Raw genomic sequence first — 24,070 nt, forward strand, 5'->3', positions numbered from 1 at the left:
ATGGGCATTGCAGGAGATGTTGCATAGTCTGTGCCTCAGTTCCACATTCACAAGTTGTCGGGCTGGTTGAATATCCCCATTTGTTTAGTGACACCTTTGAGCAACCTACACCGGTCCTAAGTCCGTTAAGGCACTTCCAGATTGCCCAGTTGCAATTAGCTCCTGGGGGAAGGCTTTCATCAGGTAAAATTTCCATCGCTGGGGGTTGTTCAAGACTGGCGAGCCGGTCTTTCCACAAGGCGATGCGGGCTTCAGATGAGGTTGATTGTAATAACTGAACTAGGAGGACTAGGGTATTTTCTGGATAGATTAATTAAGATGGGCTGAATGGCCTTCCTCATCTGTAATTACCTTGTGACCGTTCTTTTCCTAGAGAAAGCATGTGTAAGTGTATATTATGAATTAAGCATATACCGAATAATGTATTATTGTTGATTCTGAAACGAACCTGTCCCCTGGTCCACGCTGCAGTTCATAACAGTCCGGTTGTTCAGCTGTCCAGAACTGAAATTTTGCATTAATTTCGGTAATAAAACTTTACATGTTTATACGAACTAATTTCAGCAATTTAAGTTGTTGCCATTGAAAAAGATTGAGATCATCTCATGCCCGCATATTCAAGATTAATTTTAATAATCTACGGTTTCTAAAATTTAGGTTTGATATTTCCTGGCGCCACCAACGCCGTAAACGTTCGGCAGCGCCTTTTTATTAATCTGGTAAAAACATGTGCGAACGCAGTGATGCACCGACACTGTTCCGCGATGGGCGTGTAATTAATGACTGAGAGGCGCCCTGGCCTCAAGCGTTTCTGGGCAATGTCTCATTTGCTAATTAACAGAGACTATCTGGATAATAATGGGCTGTCGAACCCGCCCGGGTCGGTGCGTTTCTCTATGCTGGTGTTTTGTGTGTTGTTCCCTGAGCCCGGCCAATTCTTCCGGCGTTGGGAGTTAACGGCTGCGCAGTGTTGACTTCGCGTCGCGTCGCTGTCATTGGACGGAGTGTACAAAGGGGTTTTTTGTTGAGTGTCTCTCTTCCGTTAAAGCGCCATTCGAGCGGCGTCGGGAAAAGGACGGAAAGAGTGCACGGGGTGGGGAGAGAAACTGTGTCCCCCAAACTCGCAATGTCGGCCACAAACGGTAAGGCTATTTTCATTTCCTCCCTTGTCTTTTCGAGCTACTGGCCGTTGCTAAATGTTGGTTTTGCTCAGCACACAACGGTGACTGTATATATTGTGTGTGTGTGTGTTATTTTCCTCTCTCTCTCTCTTTACAACGTGCCCGGAAACGGTTAAAGGGCGTTTTCTCATCCACTCAAAAGACGCAAACGCTGGGCTCGGCTGAGACTGAGACTGGCGGCGCCCCGCCCACCCGCGCCTGCGATTGGAGCGTTCGGCGCCTCGGCGTTCTATTTCCGAACGTTGGCGGCGTTCGGACGTTCCCGACTGGCGGGGTTGCGAGTCGATCATTGTGACGTCACGGGGCTGCGTGGAACGGGGACTCTTGTCTCAATTTTTTTTTTGCGAACCATTGAAAAAATTTAACAATTCAGTTGGATGGTCACTCGGCGCTGACAGCGCTCGCATTCGGCGGGCTACCCGCCAATGCCCGGGTGGGTGGGATTGTGCTCGGTGCTCCGGGACCACCACCCCTTCCCCGGGAGCTAACATTGCGATTAAATGCATTTGGTAAAAGGTGCGTTTTTCCTTTTTTTAATTACCCGGAACGGCGCGATGCTGCACTCGATGCATTTTGGTCAGTTTAGCGTCCGAATCCAAGGAGTGCATCCATCGATGTTTTTGCACCGTGCACTTATGCTGTAATTTCCCCCCAAAGATTTAACATGCAAAAGATATGCGGTGACGTTAGCTCCAGCTGAAGATGTATGCGCAATCCATATTTCACACATTGACTGGAAACCGCGCGTAAAGCGTTCTTGCAATATCAGCTGCAAGCGGAAATGGTTATTTTTCGACTGCTTCTGTATGAAAGATTCTTTAGCGTTTGTAAAGCAACACAATTAGATTTTTTTTTACAAGTTTGAAGATACAATTGAGATAAATCCTCAGGAGTGTTTCAGTCATGATTAGTGGTGCTTCTTTGGAGTTGCGGGCAAAATTGAAAACTGGCTCTACCAATAATCGGCAAATTAAAAATGTGTAATATATAATTGGGAAATTTAAAATCGTTGCACGTTAATCCTGCAGCATAGATGTCGCTATGTATTGTTCGCTCCATAGAAAGGCCTGGTTGTTGAAAGAAAGACTTGCATTCATATAGCGCCTTCCACGACCACCGGGCATCCTAGAGCGCTTTACAGCCAATTAAGTACTTTTTGCAATGTAGTCACTTGTAATGTAGGAAATGCGGCTGCCAATTTACGCACAGCAAGCTCCCACAAACCGCAACGTGATAATGACCAGATAATCTGTTTTTGTTCTGTTGATTGAGGGATAAATATTGGCCAGGACAATACTTTGGGATCTACTGAGGTTGTGAAAGGTGCTATATAAATGCAAAAGTTCTTTGCTCTTTCGTTTACTTTTTTCTCCTTTTCTTTCATTCATTCGCCCCATCCTATCTAATCTCCCACAGCCCTACAACTCAACATCCCCAAACTATAATTCCCTCTGATTCTGGCCACTTGTGCATCTTGCCCTACCATTGGTAGCTCCCTTCCTTAAAACCCATTTCTTTGACCAAGGTTTTTCTTCACCCCTCCTAATATTTCCTTTGGCTTAGTGTCAATTTAATTTTTTTTTAATAACACCTGTGAAGGGCCTTGGGATATTATTTCTACATTAAGTGCTTTAGAAATGCAAGTTGTTGTTGCAGGCTGACTCCTCCAATTCAAGCCAAGGGAACAAACACTATTGGAAATGCCCAAGGGCTGTAGCTCTCTTGAATGGCACCTAGTTATCGGACATGGACATTAATAACTGCTTCAGCCCCGGTACAACTTTTTAAAATTTGTTTTTTATGGGATATGGGCGTCGCTGGCAAGGCCAGCATTTATTGCCCACCCCTAATTGCCCTTGAGAAGGTGGTGGTGAGCCGCTGCCTTGAACCGCTGCAGTTAATGTGATGAAGGTACTCCCATAATGCTGTTTGTTAGGGAGTCCCAGGATTTTGACCCAGTGCTGATGAAAGATTGATGATATACTTCTAAGTCAGGATGGTGTGTGACTTGGAGGGGAACTCGGAGGTGGTGGTGTTCCCATGTGCCTGCTGCCCTTGTCCTTCTAGGTGGAAGAGGTCGCGGGTTTGGGAGGTGCTGCCGAAGAAGCCTTGATGAGTTGCTGCAGTGCATCTTGTAGATGGTACACACTGCAGCCACGGTACGCTGGTGGTGGAGGGAGTGAATGTTTAAGGTGGTGGATGGGGTGCCAATCAAGCATGCTGCTTTGTCCTGGATGGTGTCGAGCTTGCTGAGTGTTGTTGGAGCTGCACTCATCCAGGCAAGTGGAGCGTATTCCATCACACTCCTACTTGCTCCTTGTAGATGAGAGAAAGGCTTTGGGGAGTTGGGAGGTGAGACACTCGCTGCAGAATACCCAGCCTCTGGCCTGCTCTTGTTGCCACAGTATTTATATGGCTGGTCCAGTTAAGTTTCTGGTCAATGGTGACCCCCAGGATTTTGATGGTGGGGGATTCGGCAATGGTAATGTCATTGAATATCATGGGAAGGTGGTAAGACTCTTGTTGGGGATAATCATTGCCCGGCACTTGTGTGGCGCGAATGTTACCTGCCACTTATCAGCCCAAGCCTGAACGGCGTCCAGGTCTAGCTGCATGTGGGCATGGACTGCTTCATTATCTGAGGAGTTGTGAATGGAACTGAACACTGTGCAATCATCAGCGACCATCCCCATTTCTGACCTTCTGTTGAAGGGAAGGTCATTGATGAAGCTGCTGAAGATGGTTGGGCCTAGGATACTGCCCTGAGGAACTCCTACAGCGATGTCCTGGGGCTGTGATGATTGACCTCCAACCATCACAACCATCTTCCTTTGTGCTAGGTATGACTTGCAGCCAGTGGAGCGTTTTCCCCCCGATTCCCATTGACTTCAGTTTTACTAGGGCTCCTTGATGCCACACTCTGTCAAATGCTGCCTTGATGTCAAGGGCAGTCACTCTCACCTCACCTCTGGAATTCAGCTCCTTTGTCCATGTTTGGACCAAGTCTGTAAGGAGGTCTGAAGCCGAGTGGTCTTGGCGGAACCCAAACTGGGCATCAGTGAGCAGATTATTGGTGAGTAAGTGCTGCTTGATAACACTGTTGATGACACTTTGCTGATGATTGAGAGTAGACTGATGAGAGTACACTGGGACGGTAATTGGCCAGATTGGATTTGTCCTGCTTTTTGTGGACAGGACATACCTGGGCAGTTTTCCACATTATCGGATAGATGTCAGTGTTGTAGCTGTACTGGAACAGCTTGGCTAGAGGCACGGTTAGTACTGGACCACAAGTCTTCAGCACGATAGCCGGGATGTTGTCAGGACCCATAGCCTTTGCTGTATCCAGTGCGCTCAGCCGTTTCTTGATATCACTTGGAGTGAATCGAATTGGCTGAAAACTGGCTTCTGTGATGGTGGGGACCTCGGGAGTCAGCCAATATGGATCATCCACTCGACAATTCTGGCTGAAGATGGTTGCAAACACTTCAGCCTTGTTTTTGCACTCACGTGCTGGGCTCCACCGTCATTGAGGATGGGGATATTCATGGAGCCTCCTCCTCCCGTTAGTTGTTTAATGGTCCACCACCATTCACGACTGGATGTGGCAGGACTGCAGAGCTTTGATCTGATCTGTTGATTGTTGGATCGCTTAGCCCTGTCTATAGCATGCTGCTTCTGCTTTTTAGCATGCATGTAGTCCTGTGTTGCAGATTCCCCAGGTTGGCACTGCATTTTTAGGTATGCCTGGTGCTGCTCCTGGCATGCTCTTCTACACTCCTTATTGAACCAGGGTTGGTCCCCTGGCTTGATGGTAATGGTAGAGTGAGGGATATGCCAGGCCATGAGGTTACAGATTGTGGTGGAATACAATCCTGCTGCTGCTGATGGCTCACAGCACCTCATGGATGCCCAGTTTTAAGCTTCTAGATCTGTTCTGAATCTATCTCATTTAGCACAGTGGTAGTGCCACACAACACAATGGAGGGTGTCCTCAGTGTGAAGGCGGGACTTCATCGCCACAATGACGACTGTGCAGTGGTCGCTGCTACCAATACTATCATGGACAGATGCATCTGTGACAGGTAGATTGGTGAGGACGAGGTCAAGTAGGTTTTTCCCCTCGTGTTGGTTCTCTCACCACCTGTCGCAGGCCCAGACTGGCAGCTATGTCCTTCAGGACTCTGCCAGCTCGGTCAGTAGTGGTGCTACCGAGCCACTCTTGGTGACGGACATTGAAGTCCCCCACCCAGAGTACATTCTGTGCCTTTGCTACTCTCAGTGCTTCTTCCAAGTGGTGTTCAACATGGAGGAGTACTGATTCATCAGCTGAAGGAGGGCGGTAGGTGGTAATCAGTAGAAGGTTTCCTTGCCCATGCTTGACCTGACGCCATGAGACTTCATGGGGTACGGAGTCAATGTTGAGGACTCCCAGGGCCACTCCTTGCTGACTATATACCACTGCGCTGCCACCTCTGGTGGATCTGTCCTGCTGGTGGGACAGGACATACCCAGGGATGGTGATGGAGGAGTTTGGGACATTGGCTGAAAGGTATGATTCTGTGACTGTTGTTGCTTGACTAGTCTGTGGGACAGCTCTCCCAATTTTGGCACAAGTCCCCAGATGTTGGTGAGGAGTACTTTGCAGGGTTGACTGGGCTGGGTGTGCCGTTGTCGTGTCTAGCCGGTGCTGAGGTCGATGCCGGGTGGTCAATCCGCTTTCCATTCTTATTAATGTGTTTCGTAGCAGTTTTTTGCAACTGAGTAGCTTGCTTAGTCATTTCAGTGGACAGTCAAGAGTCAACCACATTGCTGTGGGTCTGGAATCACATAGGCCAGACTGGGTAAAGACAGCAGATTTCCTTCCCTAAAGGACATTAGTGAACCAGATGGGTTTTTACGACAGTCCGATAGTTTCATGGTCACCATTACTGATACTGGCCTTTTATTTCAGATTTCAGATTCCAGATTTATTTAATTAATTAACTGAATTTAAATTCCCCGGCTGCCGTGGTGGGATTTGAACCCACGTTTCTGGATCATTAGTCCAGGCCAACTTGTAAATACTCCAGCTGGCCAGAGCGGCCATTGAACAGCTATTGTGTGTGCCTGGAGCCAAACCCCTCTATCCGTTGGATATGGCCTCTGGGTATTGTGGGGGGCATGTTGCAAGCAGAGTAGTTCTTGACAATCTTTAATGATGCTGTTTCCCAGGCGTGCACTTCCTTCTGTGACGATGACACCCCTCTTGGGAGTAGGCTTTCCCAGTACTGTTATTTCCATATCTGAGTAAAGCCAGTAGGGTACTGGTAGTCCATTACTGACATTCAGGTCCAGCCAGTTTATCAGAATTCCCCATGATTCTAGAATTCCTAGATGGCACCCATATGGCCATACATGCTCCTTTCATCAATGACCAAATGTATGTCGACAGGAAAGGATATTACCCCCGGTGTGCAGCACACCATCATGCACATGAATACTTGTTTTCCCAGGAACTGGCACAGTGCCTTTTAGGCCTGGAATTTCCTGAAACAGTGTGACTTGCTGGTTACACCTATTCGGAAGATATGTCGAAATTTCCAAGAATCTTACTCGCATCCGCTGGAAGGTTAAAACTCGTGAAAATCAGCGTAAACATAGATACATAGAAGATAGGAGCAGGAATAGGCCATTTGGCCCCTCGAGCCTGCTCCGCCATTCAATGCAATCATGGCTGATCATCCAAATTCAGTACCCGGTCCCTGCTTTTTCCCCATACCCGTTGATCCCTTTAGCCTTAAGAAATATATCCAACTCCTTCTTGAATATATTTAATGTATTGGCCTCTACTGCCTTCTGTGGTAGAGAATTCCACAAGTTCACCACTCTCTGGGTGAAGAAATTCCTCCTCATCTCTCCCCTAAATGGCCTACCCCTTTTCCTTAGACTGTGACCCCTGGTTCTGGACTCCCCAGCCATCGGGAACATCCTTCCTGGATCTAGTCTGTCCAGTCCTGTCAGAATTTTATAAGTTTCAATAAGATCCCCTCTCATTCTTCTAAACTCCAGCGAGTACAAGCCCAATCGTCCCAATCTCTCCTCATACGTCATTTCTGCCATCCCAGGTATCAGCCTGGTGAATCTTCACTGAACTCCTTCCATGGCAAGAACATCCTTACTCGGATAAGACGACCAAAACTACACACAATACTCAAGATGTGGTCTCACCAAGGCCCTGTACAACTGCAGCAAGACATCCTTGTTCCTGTACTCAAACCCTCTCGCTATGAAGGCCAACATACCATTTGCCTTCTTAACCGCCTGCTGCACCTGCATGCTTACCTTCAGCAACTGGTGCACAAGGACACCCAGATCTCGTTGCACTTCCCCTTCTCCCAATCTACTGCCATTCAGATAATAATCTGCCTTCCTGTTTTTGCCACCAAAGTGGATAACCTCACATTTATCCACGTTATATTGCATCTGCCATGCTTTTGCCCAATCACCCAACCTATCTAAATCATCCTGGAGTTTCTCGGCATCCTCCTCACAGCACACACGCCCACCCAGCTTTGTGTCGTCTGCAAATTTGGAGATATTACATCTAGTTCCCTTGTCTAGATCATTAATATATATTGTGAATAGCTGGGGTCCAAGGACCGATCCCTGCGGTACCTCACTAGTCACTGCCTGCCACTTGGAAAAAGACCCGCTTATTCCAACTCTTTGCTTTCTGTCTGCCAACCAGTTCTCTATCCAAGTCAATACCTTGCCCCCAATCCCATGTGCCTTAACTTTACACGCTAATCTCTTATGCGGGACCTTATCAAAAGCCTTCTGAAGTCCAAATACACCACATCCACTGGTTCTCCCTTATCTATTTTATCAGTTACATCTTCAAAAAATTCCAGTAGATTAGTCAAGCACGATTTACCTTTTGTAAATCGATGTTGACTTTGTCCGATCCTGTCACTGTTTTCCAAGTGCTCTGCTATTACATCTTTTATAATGGACTCTAGCATTTTCCCCACTGTAATTGCCCGTTTTCACTCTACCACCTTTTTTGAATAGTGGGGTAACATTAGCTACCCTCCAATCCATGGGTACTGTTCCAGATTCCATCAAATGTTGGAAGATGATCAGCAATGCATCTACTATTTCTAGGGCCACTTCCTTAAGTACCCTAGGATGTAGATTATCAGGCCCTGGGGATTTATCGGCCTTCAATCCCGTCAATTTTCCTAACACCATTTCCCTACAAATACTGATTTCTTTCAGTTCCTCCCTTTCATCAGACCCTATGTTCCCCGACATCTCTGGGAGGTTATTTGTGTCCTCCTTTTGTGAAGACCGAACCAAAATATGTATTTAATTGGTCTGCCATTTCTTTGTTCCCCATTATAAATTCCCCTGATTCTGATTGCAAGGGACCTATGCTTGACTTCACCAATGTTTTTCTCTTCACATATCTATAAAAGCTTTTACAGTCAGTTTTTATGTTCCCTGCAAGCTTACTCTCCTATTCGGCTTTTTACTCAGGGCAGCACGGTGGCATAGTGGTTAGCACTGTTGCCTCACAGCGCCAGGGACCCGGGTTCGAATCCGGCCTCGGGTGACTGTCTGTGTGGAGTTTGCACATTCTCCCCGTGTTTGCGTGGGTTTTCTCCGGGTGCTCCGGTTTCCTCCCACAGTCCAAAGATGTGCGGGGTTAGGTTGATTGGCCATGATAAAAATTGACCCTTAGTGTTAGGGGGATTAAATACGTGGGGTTACGGGGATAGGGTGGGATATGTGTTGGTGTAGGGGTTACGGGGATCGGGTGGGACATGTGTCGGTGCAGGCTCGATGGGCCGAAATGGCCTCTATCTGTACTGTGAGGTTTCTGTGATTTCTGTGTGAAATTGAACTTAAGCCATATTCCTTCTTTTAAGTCCGTCTTGTGCATTAAAAAATAAAGTTTGAAGCCTTCATTTATGCGAATTTGGCCTCAGTTCCGACACACTGCTCGACTGCATTGCTTTTGAATATTCAGGGTAAATACTAATTATTAATGGCACTTACCTATACAGCTACCCAGAGGTAGTGTTTGCCTTGCGGGGGTCCTGTGCAAAAGTTCGATTTGAGGGACCCCACGACTTACTCGACAATGATACCAACTACTACTCACTTAATCTGGGGTCAACTCCACATGTATGATCATGAAAATGCATTTTTGCAACAGGTAATACAGGTAGACTATCCTTTATCCGCACTTCCGAAAACCGAAAACCTCTAAAAACCGAAAATCTCTAAAAACAGAGAGTTTTTTCGTGGAGCGTAAGTCGTGTGCACGACATGACCCGAGTGGCGCCAAACATGACAGGAGTGGTCCGGGAGCTCTGCCTTTCCCTGTGAGCAGGGCAGAGGGTCACAGAGTTCCCTCCTGGGTAGGAGATTGCAGGCTGAGCCGGGCAATGTGAAGGAGGTACCGGGAGAGTGAACCCAACAATACAGCGACCCGTCCGATAGCTGCAGCGGCCCGTCCGATAGTCTTTTCTCCCCCCCCCGACCTGATTTGCGGGCCAGCTTAGTGTAGGAGTCAGCCGATATCCGGCTTTCCCACAACTGGCGGCGGCAGTCGAGCCCCAGACCCCCGCTAAGTCAAGGAATTCAGATACGGAGCAGGGGGAGCTGGAAACCTCGATCTAACGGCAGAAATCAGCAGCCGTTTTGTTCATTTTAAAAAAATGCTAGGGGAAGAAAAAAAACAGTCAAGCTGTGGAAAGAGTCTCTGTAGAGCGGCTGAGCTGGACCCCAACTCCAAGGTATGACTGGATCATCTTTCATTTCAGCTCCTCTTCTGTTCATGTTGGCTGTGATGTAAACCTGAGGGAGAGCATTGTAAGCTGGAGTCTCTCTGGTCATGTCGTTTTAGGTGGCACAGCATGTTTGGCATTCTACAGTGCATTGCAGCAGTGCTGTAAGCTGGCTTTCTGTCCGTGGGTGATGTATTGTGAGCCGTTGGCTTTTATATAGAGCTCCAGTAGACTGGAGGTGAGCTCATGAAGTCCCAATATTTAAAAAGGGGAAGAAACCTGACCCTGGGAATCATCGGCTTGTTAGTTTGATGTCCGTTGCAGAGAAGATGCTGGAAACAGTTCTAAAGGATGTGATTAAGATCCACCTAAAAGGCAACAAAGACAAACTGCATATTTGCAGTAAACATAAGTTTGCCTGAGTTATACTTTACAATTCCTTTTGAAGTGCAACCAAGAGCAAAGGAAATAGAAAATATACAGTCACGACTGTCAGGCTGACAAAATAAAAATACAGAAGGTAAATAGGACTGAGCTTCCTAGCTGTTGGAACATTCCAGTTGCCACAAGTGTAATCGCACCTTTGAAAGGGGGTAAACAAGATAAATTATATTGGATATCTACAACAGATGTTTCTGTTCCTGGGCAGTTGTGTATCAGTCAGACTGGGTTATTTTCTTTGAACTTAATTTTTTTTTTTAGCCCTGAAAGAATCCTGAAAATACACACCAGACAAATCTACTGTTCACGAGCATCTGGCTAGACTGGGAGAGTGGCCTGAGAGACTTTCTTTCCTGCAAGGTTTTTCTCCTGAGATGCCTTTCTTTGTCTCTGTGAAAAGGTTCTCTCTCGGATTGTCTGCTTGTGATAACATAAGAAATAGGAGCAGGAGTAGGCCAATCGGCCCCTCGAGCCTGCTCCGCCATTCAATAAGATCATGGCTGATCTGATCCTAACCGCCAATCCACTATCACAGAACCATCTCCTGAATCTAACAGAATTAGACACACGAAATAGGAGCAGGATCAGGCTACACGGCCCCTGGGCCCGCTCCGCTACCCACAGGGCCATGACCGCTCCGAACCTAGACTCATGTCCAAATTCCTGCCCGCTCCCCGTAACCCTTAATTCCCTTTACTTCTAGGAAACTGTCTATTTCTGTTTTAAATTTATGTAATGATGTAGCTTCTACAGCTTTTTGGGGCAGCATATTCCATGGACCTACCACCCTCTGAGTGAAGTAGTTCCTCCTCATCTCAGTTTTGAAAGAGCAGCCCCTTATTCTAAGACTATGCCCCCTAGTTCTAGTTTCCTCCCACAGTCCAAAGATGTGCGGGTTAGGATGATTGGCTATGATAAATTGACCCTTAGTGTTAGGGGGATTAAATACCTGGGGTTACAGGGATAGGGTGGGATATGTGTTGGTGTAGGGGTTACGGGGATTGGGTGGGATATGTGTCGGTGCAGGCTCGATGGGCCGAAATGGCCTCTATCTGCACTGTGGGGTTTCTGTGATTCTGTGATTAGGAGCAGCTTCAGAGACGCTTCCAAGGCCGGGCCCGAGTGTTTACAAGCTGTTGCTAAGCAACAGTGTTTGTTGTCAGATACGGAGATGAAAACCTGGAATCCGAAAACCGAAACACAGCTGGTCTCAAGGTTTTCGGATAAAGGATAGTCTACCTGTATAAAACTAAGATACATTTACGAGGAAGCTAGATAGGGACACGAAGGAGAATGGAATAGAAGGATATGCCAACAATAGGGTTGAAGGAGGCTCGTGTGGAGCATAAACACTGGCATAGACCATTTGGTCCAAATGGCCTGATCATTCTATGCAACATGTGTAAGAAATATGTGCAAATTATTCTGATACTATAAAGATGCATTCAAAGATACAGAAAATGCATTGTAGGTTTCAGTGAGGAAGGATTATTTTTAAAATTGCTTAAAAAGACACCATAAGATATTAGAAATATGACTTTGGGTCCTGTTGCTCCTTAAAATTTAAGAGTAAATTTACAGCTCGTTCAGAACTGGCGTAGATTAATGAAATTTGCGGGAGCAACACTTTTGCATGGAGCTATGTTACTGAGCGGCAGAGGTTTTGCAGAATCAGCGTAAAGATTGAGGAAATTCAGGTGTAGCGTAAAATTGACCATAAGTGATCTGCACTCAAATTTCCTCGATCTGTTAGTATTAGAGAGCCAGTAAACCCATGTGTTAGTATGCAGACCATAATGGGAGAGATGGTAAGTGCCTGCAGCTGGTAAACAATTATATAGAGAGTAGGAGTTAAGGGCAGTTTTTAGTGTGGTTGGAAGTAGGTAGTGGTGTTCCACATGATTTAGTTCTGGGACCACTGCTGTTCACTGTGTATATCTATATAGAGCCTAGAGGGACGGGCGTTTTAAGTTTACAGATGATGCCAAACTAGGAGGTATAGAAAACCAAATGAAGCTCTAAAGGGATATTGATAAGACTGTGGAATAAAGTGGCAGATAGAATTCAAGATCACCAAGTGTGAGGTGACGCAGTATAAATAACAGCAGTAATTATACTCTGAATGAAAGTCGGTTCAGTGCTGTGGAGCGCAGAGGGATTTGGGGGTACAGGACAACACCACTGGTCAATAAGGCTTTGCTAATGGAATTTTAGTTTTTATCTCGAGTAATAGAATAAAGCATTAGAACAACACATTATGGGCGCTATGATGATGTTTAAAATTATGAAAGGATGGGGTAGGCCAGATAGAAGCAGACAAGAACAAGGTCATTCAATGCATCCAGTCTGTGTTGATGGATTTCTCCTCATGAGCCATCTGGTTAATCCCACACCTCCTAATCACCATGCCCTTCAACATCTCTCATTTTTAAACAACTATCTACCTTTACAAAGTATTTAAAGACGCTTCAACAACTGTGACAAAGAATTTCCTATTAAATCACCCTCTGTGTAAAGAATATTTTCCAACCATCTTAAACTTGTACATTCTAGTTAGTATTTTGGCCGACCAGTGAAACATTCATCGCTATTTTCACTATCCGGATCCTAAAGACCTCCACTCGTTAACCTTCTCGGTTCTAGTGAAAAGGTCCCATCTCCTTAAATCTCTTCTTCACTGTAATCCCTCATCCCTGCTAAAGCTGTAACGAATCCATGCTGCAACATTGCTTTTATATCTTTCCTATATTGGGGTTGCCCAAAACTGTACATAATACTCTGCTGCAGCCTAACTTAAGTCTTGTAAAAGTTCAACATACCCCCTTGTTTTTGTATTATGTGCCTCTGGAGTCCTTTTATTCTCTATGTGCTGCCACCTTTTTAAAGACCTGTATATCTGCACACCAAGATCCCGCTGCTCCTCTGCATTTTCAAGTTTATTTTCTTTCTCTGATCTTGCTTCCGAAATCTATTACTTCACATTTTCTACATTTAACTGCATCTCCCACATCTCTGCCCATCCTGCTAGCTTATCTTTCACAATCCTTTTAATAATTTGACATACCCCCCACCCCCCTCCCAATTTGGTACCCCATTCCTATTTAATTGATAGTTTGGGCTTTTTCCCCAATAACTTTCCCTGTTCACAGCTAGACTAGTGTCTATAAACATACCGAGACTCTTGTGAACTGAAACCTGCGTCTTTATTCTCTTCCCTATGCGGATCTACCAACGCTGAATTGTGATAAATCGCTTACTGGAAAATATCTAGGATGCTCCCTGTGTTGTTCTGTCACCAATATAACGAAGTAAAAATGGAAATAATGTGCCAAAAAACAAGCACTTTTTTCCCTTATAATACTGCAACTTACCACATGAAATTTCCCAACTTTTATTGGAAATGTATCTAGTAAGTTTTGCCCACTCATGCTAACCTCTGTAGGAAGCCTGAAGCTGCTGTTTTTGTTTGCTGAGCAGCAGCTTCCTGACTCACCTAGAGTGACCATGAGCAACAGCATGGGAAGTTGTTTTTTTAAAAAGGGCAATCCTCGGCAGCCTGGAGTCTTCTGCTATTCATCCAGCCCCAAATCTTGCCTGGCCTAGCCCGGCCCACCCCATCCATCCCTACCCGACTTATTCTTTGCCTGTTGGGTCCGTCAGGCTCACCTCAACCCATCTCTGGCCTGCCTGATGCCCCGATATATGCTGTTGGTCCAATGCCACGTTTCTGTGTTTTCTGTTATGCTGTAATTGTAACTGCCATTGGCAAATACAGTACAAAATTGGCAATAGTTCAGAAAACTGACTTCAGGTCAGGAATAGGTTGAGGAAGTAATTCTCTTCCCATCTCCCACCGCCCCCCACCCCCCAGGCCAACCCATTCCTTCACTAAGTTAAATCTTAGTTCCATCCTCCACTCTGCCAGAAGGTCCCTCCCACCCGGCGCTGCCAAACCCCACTGTCCCACCCGGCGCTGCCAAACCCCACTGTCCCACCCGGCGCTGCCAAACCCCACTGTCCCACCCGGCGCTGCCAAACCCCACTGTCCCACCCGGCGCTGCCAAACCCCACTGTCCCACCCGGCGTTGCCAAACCCCACTGTCCCACCCGGCGCTGCCAAACCCCACTGTCCCACCCGGCGCTGCCAAACCCCACGGTCCCACCCGGCGCTGCCAAACCCCACGGTCCCACCCGGCGCTGCCAAACCCCACTGTCCCACCCGGCGCTGCCAAACCCCACTGTCCCACCCGGCGCTGCCAAACCCCACTGTCCCTTCCCCAGGTATGAATAAACAACTTGAATTTATATATTATCTTTCACGTCCTTGGCACACCCCAAAGCACTTTACAGCAAACAGATTATTTTTTGAAGTATAGGCACTGTTATTTTGTACTTGGACGCAGCAGCCAATTTGTGCACAGCAAGGTCCCACATACAGCAGCTCAATTGTATGAACCGTTAATCTATCTTGATGTTGATTCAAAAAAAGTGCCATAAGATCTTTTGCGTCCAACCGACTGACGGCCTCGGTTTAATATCTTGTTTGAAAGACAGCACCTCCAACAATGCAGCATCTAACAGTATTGCGATGAAGTGTCGGTTTGAACCCAAAGCCTTCGGCCTCCGGTGAAAGTGCTACCAATGAGTAAAAGTTGACAGATGCATAAACTGAGCAAATAGTTAACCCATAATTACTAAACTGCTGGGATACAGTCTTCATGGCAAAGTGAACAGAATCATGGAATTCAATTCACAGATCACTTTTTAAAAATTCCCAAATATTCTGGTAATTAAAATCAGAATTTGATATATTCAGGTCCTGATAGTATAGCAGAATACTGCGGATGTTGGAAATCCGAAATAACAACAGAAAACGCTGGAAAAACTCAGCAGGCCAGGCAACATCCGTGGAGAGAGAAACGGAGTCAACGTTTCAGGTTGCAGACCCTTCGTCAGAACTGAGGAAAAAAGGAAATGACAGATTAAAAAGCAAGTTTGGGGACTGGGAAATGGGGGAGGGGATGAAAGAACAAAAGGGAAGGTCTGTGAGAGGTGAAGAGACATTAAGAGATATTCAAGGTGAGACCAGATAGTAATAGGACAGGTAAAGAAACAAACAATGGCTCTAGATGAAGTGTGAAATGCGCTGGCAGAGTGAGAGACAGTTGCCATGTGGGAGAGAGAAAAAAAAGGAAAAGGCACAAACCAAAAGTGTGGATAAAAAATATAAAAATATAATAGGGGCCGAGGTTATGATCTGAAATTGTTGAACTCGATATTGAGTCCGGAAGGCTGTAAAGTGCCTAATCGGAAGATGAGGTGCTGTTCCTCGAGCTTGGTACAACAGCTGCACTGTAACAGATAGTGTGTTCTCCAGCTCACTGTGAGCAGGTCCGTGGGGGGGCGTGGGGGCGGGGTGAGGGGGTCTATGCGCGTGTCTAATTTATTTCCTGCATCACCTGTGGTTTTTATTGGAATTTATTGGTTGAAATTTCATATTTGGGGAAACAGCAACAAATCACAACTGAACAGGTATGGAATGTGCAAATTAATATGTTGCAATCGGCAATTTCCAAAAAAAAGTTCTAATGTGAAATCACCAACAAATATTTTTGGAAAACCCTTTTTCTCCACAATCTTTACCAGCTGAGAAATTTATTACTGGAAATGAAGTTTGTAACATAATAAAGACATAAATAATTACAACACTTGCAACAGAAAAAATTAAACTTAAGTGTACAAGAGTATTTTCTGCAATGTTAGCCACCCGTGGCATGTACCTTGCTGAGAAGCCTGGGTCTAGAGTTAATGCTCTTCCCAAATCCAAGACTGTCAGCTGAAGAGACAAGTACAACTCCCAGTAAGCATCTACGCCTACCGTTCCCAGCGTGGCGCAGTCTGACTGGAGAAAACTCCCAGCATTCATCAGATGATTCTCTGCAGATAATCAGTACAATTTCTGGGGTGAGCGAGCAGACAGGCTATAAAAGTAATTACGAAATATAAACAGACAATGCTGGAAATACTCATCAGGTCAGGCAGCACCTGTGGAGAGAGAAACAGTATTTTGCCTTTTGCAACGGTTAATATGAGTTTACTTTTGCAAAACAAGGTACAGGTATAGCATAAATGTTGAGACCATTCTTGAGATTTTTTTTTATCAGATAACTATTAAAGGAGTAAAGTTACCTGGCAAAATTGCCTTCTGTCTGAAAGACTGACTTGATGTTTACCTACTTAGCAATAGAAATGGGGTTTAAATTTTTTTTTTTTACCTCACCATAATAAATGAGCCCTTAGCAATCTTGATTTCCTGAAGAGTAAAAGTGCTTTAAACAGTTCAAGGGATTGGGGAAGGTTCGAAAGTATACAGTGGTAAAGAAAATACATTGAGTTGAGAAACAGCAGTTTAAGTGGATTTATGTTATTTATAAATCTCTTTGTACAGTGACACCTTTTATAAAAAAAAATTAAAAAAAAGTCATGATCTGTGTCAGTACTCATTGTCTAATCACCTGATGACTTTTTTTCGACTAATGTCTTCAGATAATGCAATGCTACACCCAGGGCTCCATAAGTATTCTGATTGCCCTGCACTTTTCCGCTTCCCCACCCCAGACAACACCATCTTAATTAGAGGGCTTGCTATCTTCAGAAATCGTTAAATGCAGTGCAGACAAGCCAGTGTGTGCTGCTTTTCTGACCAAATAGTTCAAATGTGCCGTGGCATAGTACAGGAAAAGTTCTGATATCCGGCACCGACGGGACCGGCGTGTTGCTGATATATCAAAACTGCCGGACATGCAAAGTTAACGTTGAAGCATACGGAGATGAAAATCTCCATATTTGACAACAAACACTGTTGCTCAGCGACAGCTTGTAAACACTCGGCCCGTACCTTGGAAGCGTCTCTGAAGCTGTTGCTAAGCTACAAAGACACTTTCCAGAGCCTGCCTGTTAAAAGAATGCTAGGAGAAGAAAAAAAAACCTAACCAAAACGGCTGCTGATTTCTGCTGTTAGAGCGAGGTTTCTGGCCATACAACCTCCGGATAAACCAAAGTTTCCTGTAACTGGCTGTCTAAATTTTCCTTCATTAATAAAAATGTTTCCAGTGAGTTGCACAAGACACAAGCCATTCCAGATTGGGCACTGTCTCCGACTGTAAGAATCGTAGAAATTTACGGCACAGAAGGAGGCCATTCGGCCCATCGTGTCTGTGCCAGCAGACAAAGAGCGATCCCGCCTAATCCCACTTTCTTGCTCTTGGTCTGTAGCCCTAGGTTGCAACACTTCAAGTGCATATCCAAGTACTTTTTAAATGTGATTAGGGTGTCTGCCTCTACCACCCTCTCAGGTATTGAGTTCCAGACCCTCACCACCCTCTGAGTGAAAGTATTTCTCCTCAGCTCCCCTCTAATCCATCTACCAATTACTTTAAATCTATGCCCCCTGGTTATTGACCTCTCTGCTAGCATAGCAAGTCGCGCCTGTTCCGCCATTCAATGAGATCATGGCAGATCTGTGATTTAACACTATTTGCCCCATATCCCTTAATTTGGTTAACAAAAATCTATCAATCTCAGATTTAAAACTAACAATTGATCTTGCATCAATTGCCAGTTGCGGAAGAGAGTTCCAAACTTGTACCACCCTTTGAGTGCAGAACTGTTTCCTAATTTCACTCCTGAAAGGTCTGGCTCTAATTTTTAGACTATGCCCCCTAGTCCCAGACTCCCTGACCAGCGGAAATAGTTTCTCTCTATCTACCCCTATCTGTTCATCTTAATATCCTGAAAACTTTGATCAAATCACCCCTTAACCTTCTAAATTCTAGGGAATACAACCCTAATTTGTGTCGTAATTTAACCTTTGGAGTCCAGGTCATTCTGGTAAACCTACGCTGCACTCCCTCCAAGGCCAATATATGCTCCCTAAGGTGTGGTGCCCAGAACTGCTCACAGTGCTCCAGATGTGGTCTAACCAGGGTTTTGTACAGCTGCTAAGGGAAATGGGTCCTTCCGGTCCACTTTACCTAGGTCCCATATCATTTTATACACCTCAATTAAGTCTTCCCTCGGCCTCCTCTGTTCCAAAGAAAACAATCCCAGCGTATTCAATCTTTCCTCATAGCTAAAATTCTCCAGTCCTGGCAACATCCTCGTAAATCTCCTCTGTACCCTCTCTAGTGCAATCACATCTTTCCTGTAATGTGCTGACCAGAACTGTACACTGTACTCTAACTGCGGCCTAACTAGTGTTTTATACAGTTCAACCATACCCTCCCTGCTCTTGTATTCTATGCCTCGGCTAATAAAGGAAAGCATCCGGTATGTCTTCTTAACCACCTTATCTACCTGTCCTGCTACCTTCAGGGATCTGTGGACATGCACTCCAAGGTCCCTCTGTTCCTCTACACTTCTCAGTATCCTACCCTTTATTGTGCATCCCCTTGCCTTCTTAGCCCTCCCCGTATGCATTACAGGTACCTGGAAGTTTCAGGAACAGGAGGCTGTCATTTAAACCCATCAAGCCTGGTCCTTTTTCAAAGATATACCCTACTCGCCATAGTCCTCAACCCCTTCGCTCTCCAGAAGCCCATAGAATGGAATTACTGAGAGAACTCTATCAGTAAAACATTTAAAAAAAAAAAAAAAAAGTTTCCTTTATTGTTTCCTTAAGTTTTAGCAATGTTCAAATAAGTAATGATTGTTGCCAAGTTTATCCCTGCTTTTTCACCCTTTTTGATGTTTAAAAATAGAAACTGAAAAACACACACGTGGGGGGGGGGGAACCTGTGTTTTTAAATTGGCAATAAAAATGACAAATGATTTTTTTTGTAGTCAGAATTTCACAGGAAAGTGTGCAGTGTGGTGTTTGCATGCTCTTTTAGAATAACAAAATTCCTTTGGAGCCAAGTGGATATTGCATTAACTTAGTCTTTCAATCCTCCTTTTTCTCCCTCCTATTCCCCGGCTTCATGATGTACAGCAAATGAGATGTGCTACAGGTAAAGGAGAGGACAGAATAACAAATGACTTGCCTTGTGGCAAAATATAATAGAATAAACAGAATGTGACCCAAATCTATTTTTGCAATGAGCAAATATAATCTTAGCCTTGTAAGTGAATTGCTGTACTGGTGCTGTTTTTTTTTTTTTAAAAGCATAATAAGTAGTTATCCATTTATGTGTTTATGATTAATTCCTAAAGGATTTCATTAAAGGTTGTGCCAAACGTGCACCCTCTCATAACTTACAGCAAAAACGAGCATTTCAAAAATAATGAGCCCATTTTAAAAGCACAAATTTATCTTGCACAAAAGACAGTCCACGACTAAGGACATTAGCTGTGGCTCAGTGGGTGAGACTCTTGCCTCAGAGTCAGAAGGTTGTGGGTTCAAGTTCCACTCCAGAGACTTGAGCACAGAAATCTAGGCTGACACTCCAGTGCAGTGCTGAGGAATCTTTTAGATGAGACGTTAAGCTGAGGCCCCGTCTGCTCTCGCAGGTGGATGCAAAAGATCCCACGGCACTATTTCGAAGAAGAGTATAGGGGAGTTATCCCCGGTGTCCTGGCTGATATTTATCCCTCAATCAACACCACTGAAAAACAGATTATCTGGTCATTATCACATTGCTGTTTGTGGGAGCTTGCTGTGCGCAAATTGCCTGCTACATTTCCCACGTTACAACAGTGACTACACTTCAAAAGTACTTCATTGGCTGTAAAGTGCTTTGGGACGACCGGTGGTTGTGAAAGGCGCTATATAAATGCTCTGTATAAATAGTCTTTCTTCCTTATTTGTGCTGAAGAGGCGCAGCTGATACTGACCTTTCATCTCTGGCACCTCATTTGAATTCAGCCCAGTCTAAGCTGGAACTAAAGCTTGGGCAATATCACACTAGGGGTTATAAGTTAGGTACATAAAATGTTGACAGCACAGAAACTGGTCATTTGGCCCGTCAAGTCCGTGCCAATGCTTTTTTTCCACATGAGCCACCTAGTCTAATCTCCTTTTTTAATATTTTTCATTTTACAAACCACTATCTACTTCCCTTTTTAAAGTAACTTATGGACTGTGCTTCAAAAATGGAGTTTGTAACAACATCCGTCAATGTATCTCTATGTTGCAACTCCTGTCAAAATGTTCAAAATTAGTTTTTTTTTGCTTTTTTATTGCCTCACACTCTAGTATTACATTTACATAATAATTTTGCAGCAGTCACCTTGAGCAGCAGATGATTGCCAGTACAGAGGCAAGCAACAAGGATGATTCTGGTTGTCAGGCGTTTTAAATTATGAATAAGATTAAGGAATCTGAGCTTGTTTCTTTGGAAAGAGGAGATTTTGAATTGAAGATTGTGAAGGGAAGCGGTAAAATTTGAACTGTTGAAGGATTCAAATGCCCGGAGACACCAGTTTAAAAATGAGTGAATTCGGAGCAACAAAGCAATCCAAGTCAAAAGTTTTCAACTGTAGAATAATAGAGTTGTGGAATAACACAGGTCATAGAAGCAGAACATACAGCTGGATTCAAAAGACAATTAGATGTGTTTCTAGAGGGAATTAATGGATATGGTGAGAAGGGCCAATCTGTGAAAACCGATGGGCTTGCAGTCATTTCCTGTTTATAACAGATCTTGTGCTATGTTAATAGTCCATTTAGCTATGTGTGAAATTAAAAGTTGCATCTAGAACATGGCTGACACCCAAAATAGAACACGGAACAAGCATTAAACAATAAAAAAGGTACATACGAACAATGATGGACAGGTAAAGACCCTCTGGTCCATCTAGCCTGTCTCTCACAATTGCGATACCTTGTGTATCACCATATACACACTCGCCACATCCCACCCAAACCATGTGATCTCCTGGGAGAGACGAAAAACCAGCTTAAAAAAACCCAGGCCGATTTAGGGGGGAAAAAATCCGGGAAATTCCTCTCTGACCCATCTAGGCCATCGAAACTAGTCCAGGAGATCATCCTGGCCCTGAATTCCCTGCAGTACCAAATGAACAAGCAGCAAACGCCGAAAAGCTACCAGTGAAAAATCAGGAAGTGACACTAAACTAACCAATGCTAAAGGCAACCATTTTTTTCCAACCTGATTTCAGCAAGCTTGATTTCGCACAAGACTAAGCTATTTATTTAATTAAAAGTCTAAATATGCATCTGTAGCATCGCACCTGAAATTGTGGCCCCAAAACATTAAAGGACTGTAGGGCACTGTGATTCGGTGACATAATCGCTTATCTGTTAAATTAGCATTCAAATATCCAATGGCTGAAAGTAAACTAATCAAAAGTATAATTGAGGAATGAGTAACCAGCAGAAGACCAAGTGATTAAATCATCAGTCTTTATTTTAACCAAAGCTACCAATAGTAAACTAGCAAAAGACCGCAAAATCGATCAGAACATTCCAGTTGGTGGTTCTTGCCATTTTCAGCTAGCGTTGTCATTCATGCTTCACTTTAGATTCGTCCACAAAGCTAAAAATAAGATAACATAAAAGATGTGTTTAAAAAAAAAAAAAAAAAATTAAATAGATAAACGTGTGTGCACGTGCATGCGTGTGTGTATATGGGCATGGGAATGGTGTATTCTGCAGTTATATCTTTCAACCTGCTCCTGGAGAACTACAAGGGCTGATTTTAATTGTTCGGCAGTGGCGGAGAACGGGCAGTAGTGAATCAGTTTTATCTCCCGCCTGATTTCCACATAGATCCGAGACAAAAAGAATACAGAAACCACTGAGAAAAGGTGTGTGTGCCAAGACAGTGAGGAAGCAAACAGAAAGGGGGAACGTAGAAATAATTAAGAGTGTGAGAGGACCAGAGAGATGGGGAGAACGAGGCCGCCTTTTTTGTCCTTGATCAATGCGTTTTTTCTAATGGGAGGCCTGTCCCCCTTTGAGAAGCCTAGGGCTTGAGTAAATGAGTTTCCCACAGTTGGCACTCTGTCGACTAAATGAAGAGGCTCAATCACATAGTACATGACGACTCCCAGTAATGTACTAATGTCACTCTCGCCCAGCAAACACTGCACTACCATCCCAGAATATAGCCCAAGGCCTCCTCATCTGAGTCCGATGAACAACTCTGAACTTCTGAAACTGGAAGACACATGACACGCCAGGATTTCTTTTATAAGCGAATAACAACAAAACTGGCCATTCATGGAGCGCGACAGGACTTGCTGTTTCCAAAGCACACCGCTTCTTCCCCCAACTAGTGATGCCGAACAGGGAAGCCATTATTAGAGAGGGTTTGTAGAAAATTTGTCAGTCTGAAGTACACAATTCATGTGCATGCCTATTATAGACTCAGTGGTAAGAATCTTGTGCATTGTGTTTTTGAATTACAGTACTGTGGTTTTTGAAAGCATGCTGTGTGTATAGAAACCAAAATGCCAAGTTTTAAAATAATTGCCAAGGCGCACCGTAGTTTTGATCGGTAGTGTTAAGACTCTCGTTTTTATTTTGCTGCAGATTCATACCTTCGGGTTAAAGTAGAAGATGATACAGAAACTGTGATATTTGATGGAGCCGAAATGGTGGACATTCAGAATGGCTCGTCGTCCCTTGCTACTGAAGATCAATCACAAGTGAATAACCAAAAAAGATATCTAGCTGCAGTTGTTTATGGTAAGTAAAAATGTTGGTTTACAATCGGACCCCCATGGTTTTAATCCTAAGCATTTGTTCCCTTCAGTTGTAAGAAGAATAAATTCTTTGACAGTGCCGTGTTTACAAGAACCTAAGAAAAAGCCACTTGTCCTATTGAAGCTCATCTATTGCTCGAATTAACCGAGATTTATATCTAACATTTTTAACACCCCCAAGTGTCTTTTGCCTGCATTACTTTAACTCTCAGATTATTCCAATCATTTCTCTTTGAATAAAACCATTTGTTTTAAATTTACTTTTCACTCATTTTAGATTAATCTCCTCTGGTCCTGTTGGCTTGTCTTACCTTGAAGTAATATTCTGGGTTTCTCTTCTCTATACCATTTAATACTTGTGCATGCCTGATTTCCACCGCTCCACCATTGGCAGTGTGCCTTCAGCTGCCTAGGCCCTTAGCTTTGGCATTCCCTCAGTAAACCTCTCTCCCGCTCTCTCCTTTTTAGCCGCTCTTCAAAACCTACCTCTTTGACCAAGCCTTTGGTCACCTGCCCTAATATCTCTTTTTATGCGGCTCAGTGTCAAATTTTGTTTGATGTCGCTCATGTGAAGCTCCTTGTGATGTTTTACTGTATGTGATGTTTTACTGTATTGTACTATGTTAAAGGCACTATATAAATGCAAGTTATTATTGTTAGATACTTGAATGAGGTTCCCTCTTTAGTCTTCTCTCTAGACTGTAGGGAGTGGGCTTCACTAAACTTCCCTCACATATGGAATAATTCTCGCTGCTCTTTGCACACTCTCTAATATATGGAGTTCCCTTTTGATGTATGGCGACCAAAATTGGACACAGTACTCCAATTGTGGTCTGACCCGTGCATTGCAAAGTCTCCGGTAACCTCTCTGGACTTGCACTCCAGTGTTCTGGCTGTGCATCTCAATATACTGTCTGCCTTTTCTATTTGCATTGACATTTACAGTTGGCATGGAGGTTACTGACTTTTTTTAATATGTTACACTTTTTTAAAGTTGTATTTTTA

At 44.3% G+C, this 24,070-nt stretch overlaps 1 protein-coding gene across 2 annotated transcripts in view; it reads left to right on the forward strand.

Annotated features, from left to right (window-relative positions):
* Positions 1–747: 747 nt before the first annotated feature.
* LOC147107369 (uncharacterized) overlaps positions 748–24,070 on the forward strand; it is an 87,687-nt gene continuing 64,364 nt past the window's right edge. Inside the window, exons 1-2 of one of the 2 annotated variants that reach the window (XM_086006320.1) lie at positions 748–1,142; positions 22,893–23,048. In XM_086006320.1, the coding sequence (XP_085862446.1) occupies positions 1,127–1,142; positions 22,893–23,048 (172 nt within the window). In that variant the 5' untranslated portion in view covers positions 748–1,126. Of the gene's footprint in view, positions 1,143–1,532; positions 1,698–22,892; positions 23,049–24,070 lie in introns of those variants that run through there. The other variant, XM_086006321.1, reaches the window with a different exon arrangement.

Source organism: Somniosus microcephalus, chromosome 14 (genome assembly GCF_052327205.1).
Source record: "Somniosus microcephalus isolate GS21.2 chromosome 14, FLI_Smic_1.0, whole genome shotgun sequence".
Taxonomy (NCBI): Eukaryota; Metazoa; Chordata; class Chondrichthyes; order Squaliformes; family Somniosidae; genus Somniosus; species Somniosus microcephalus.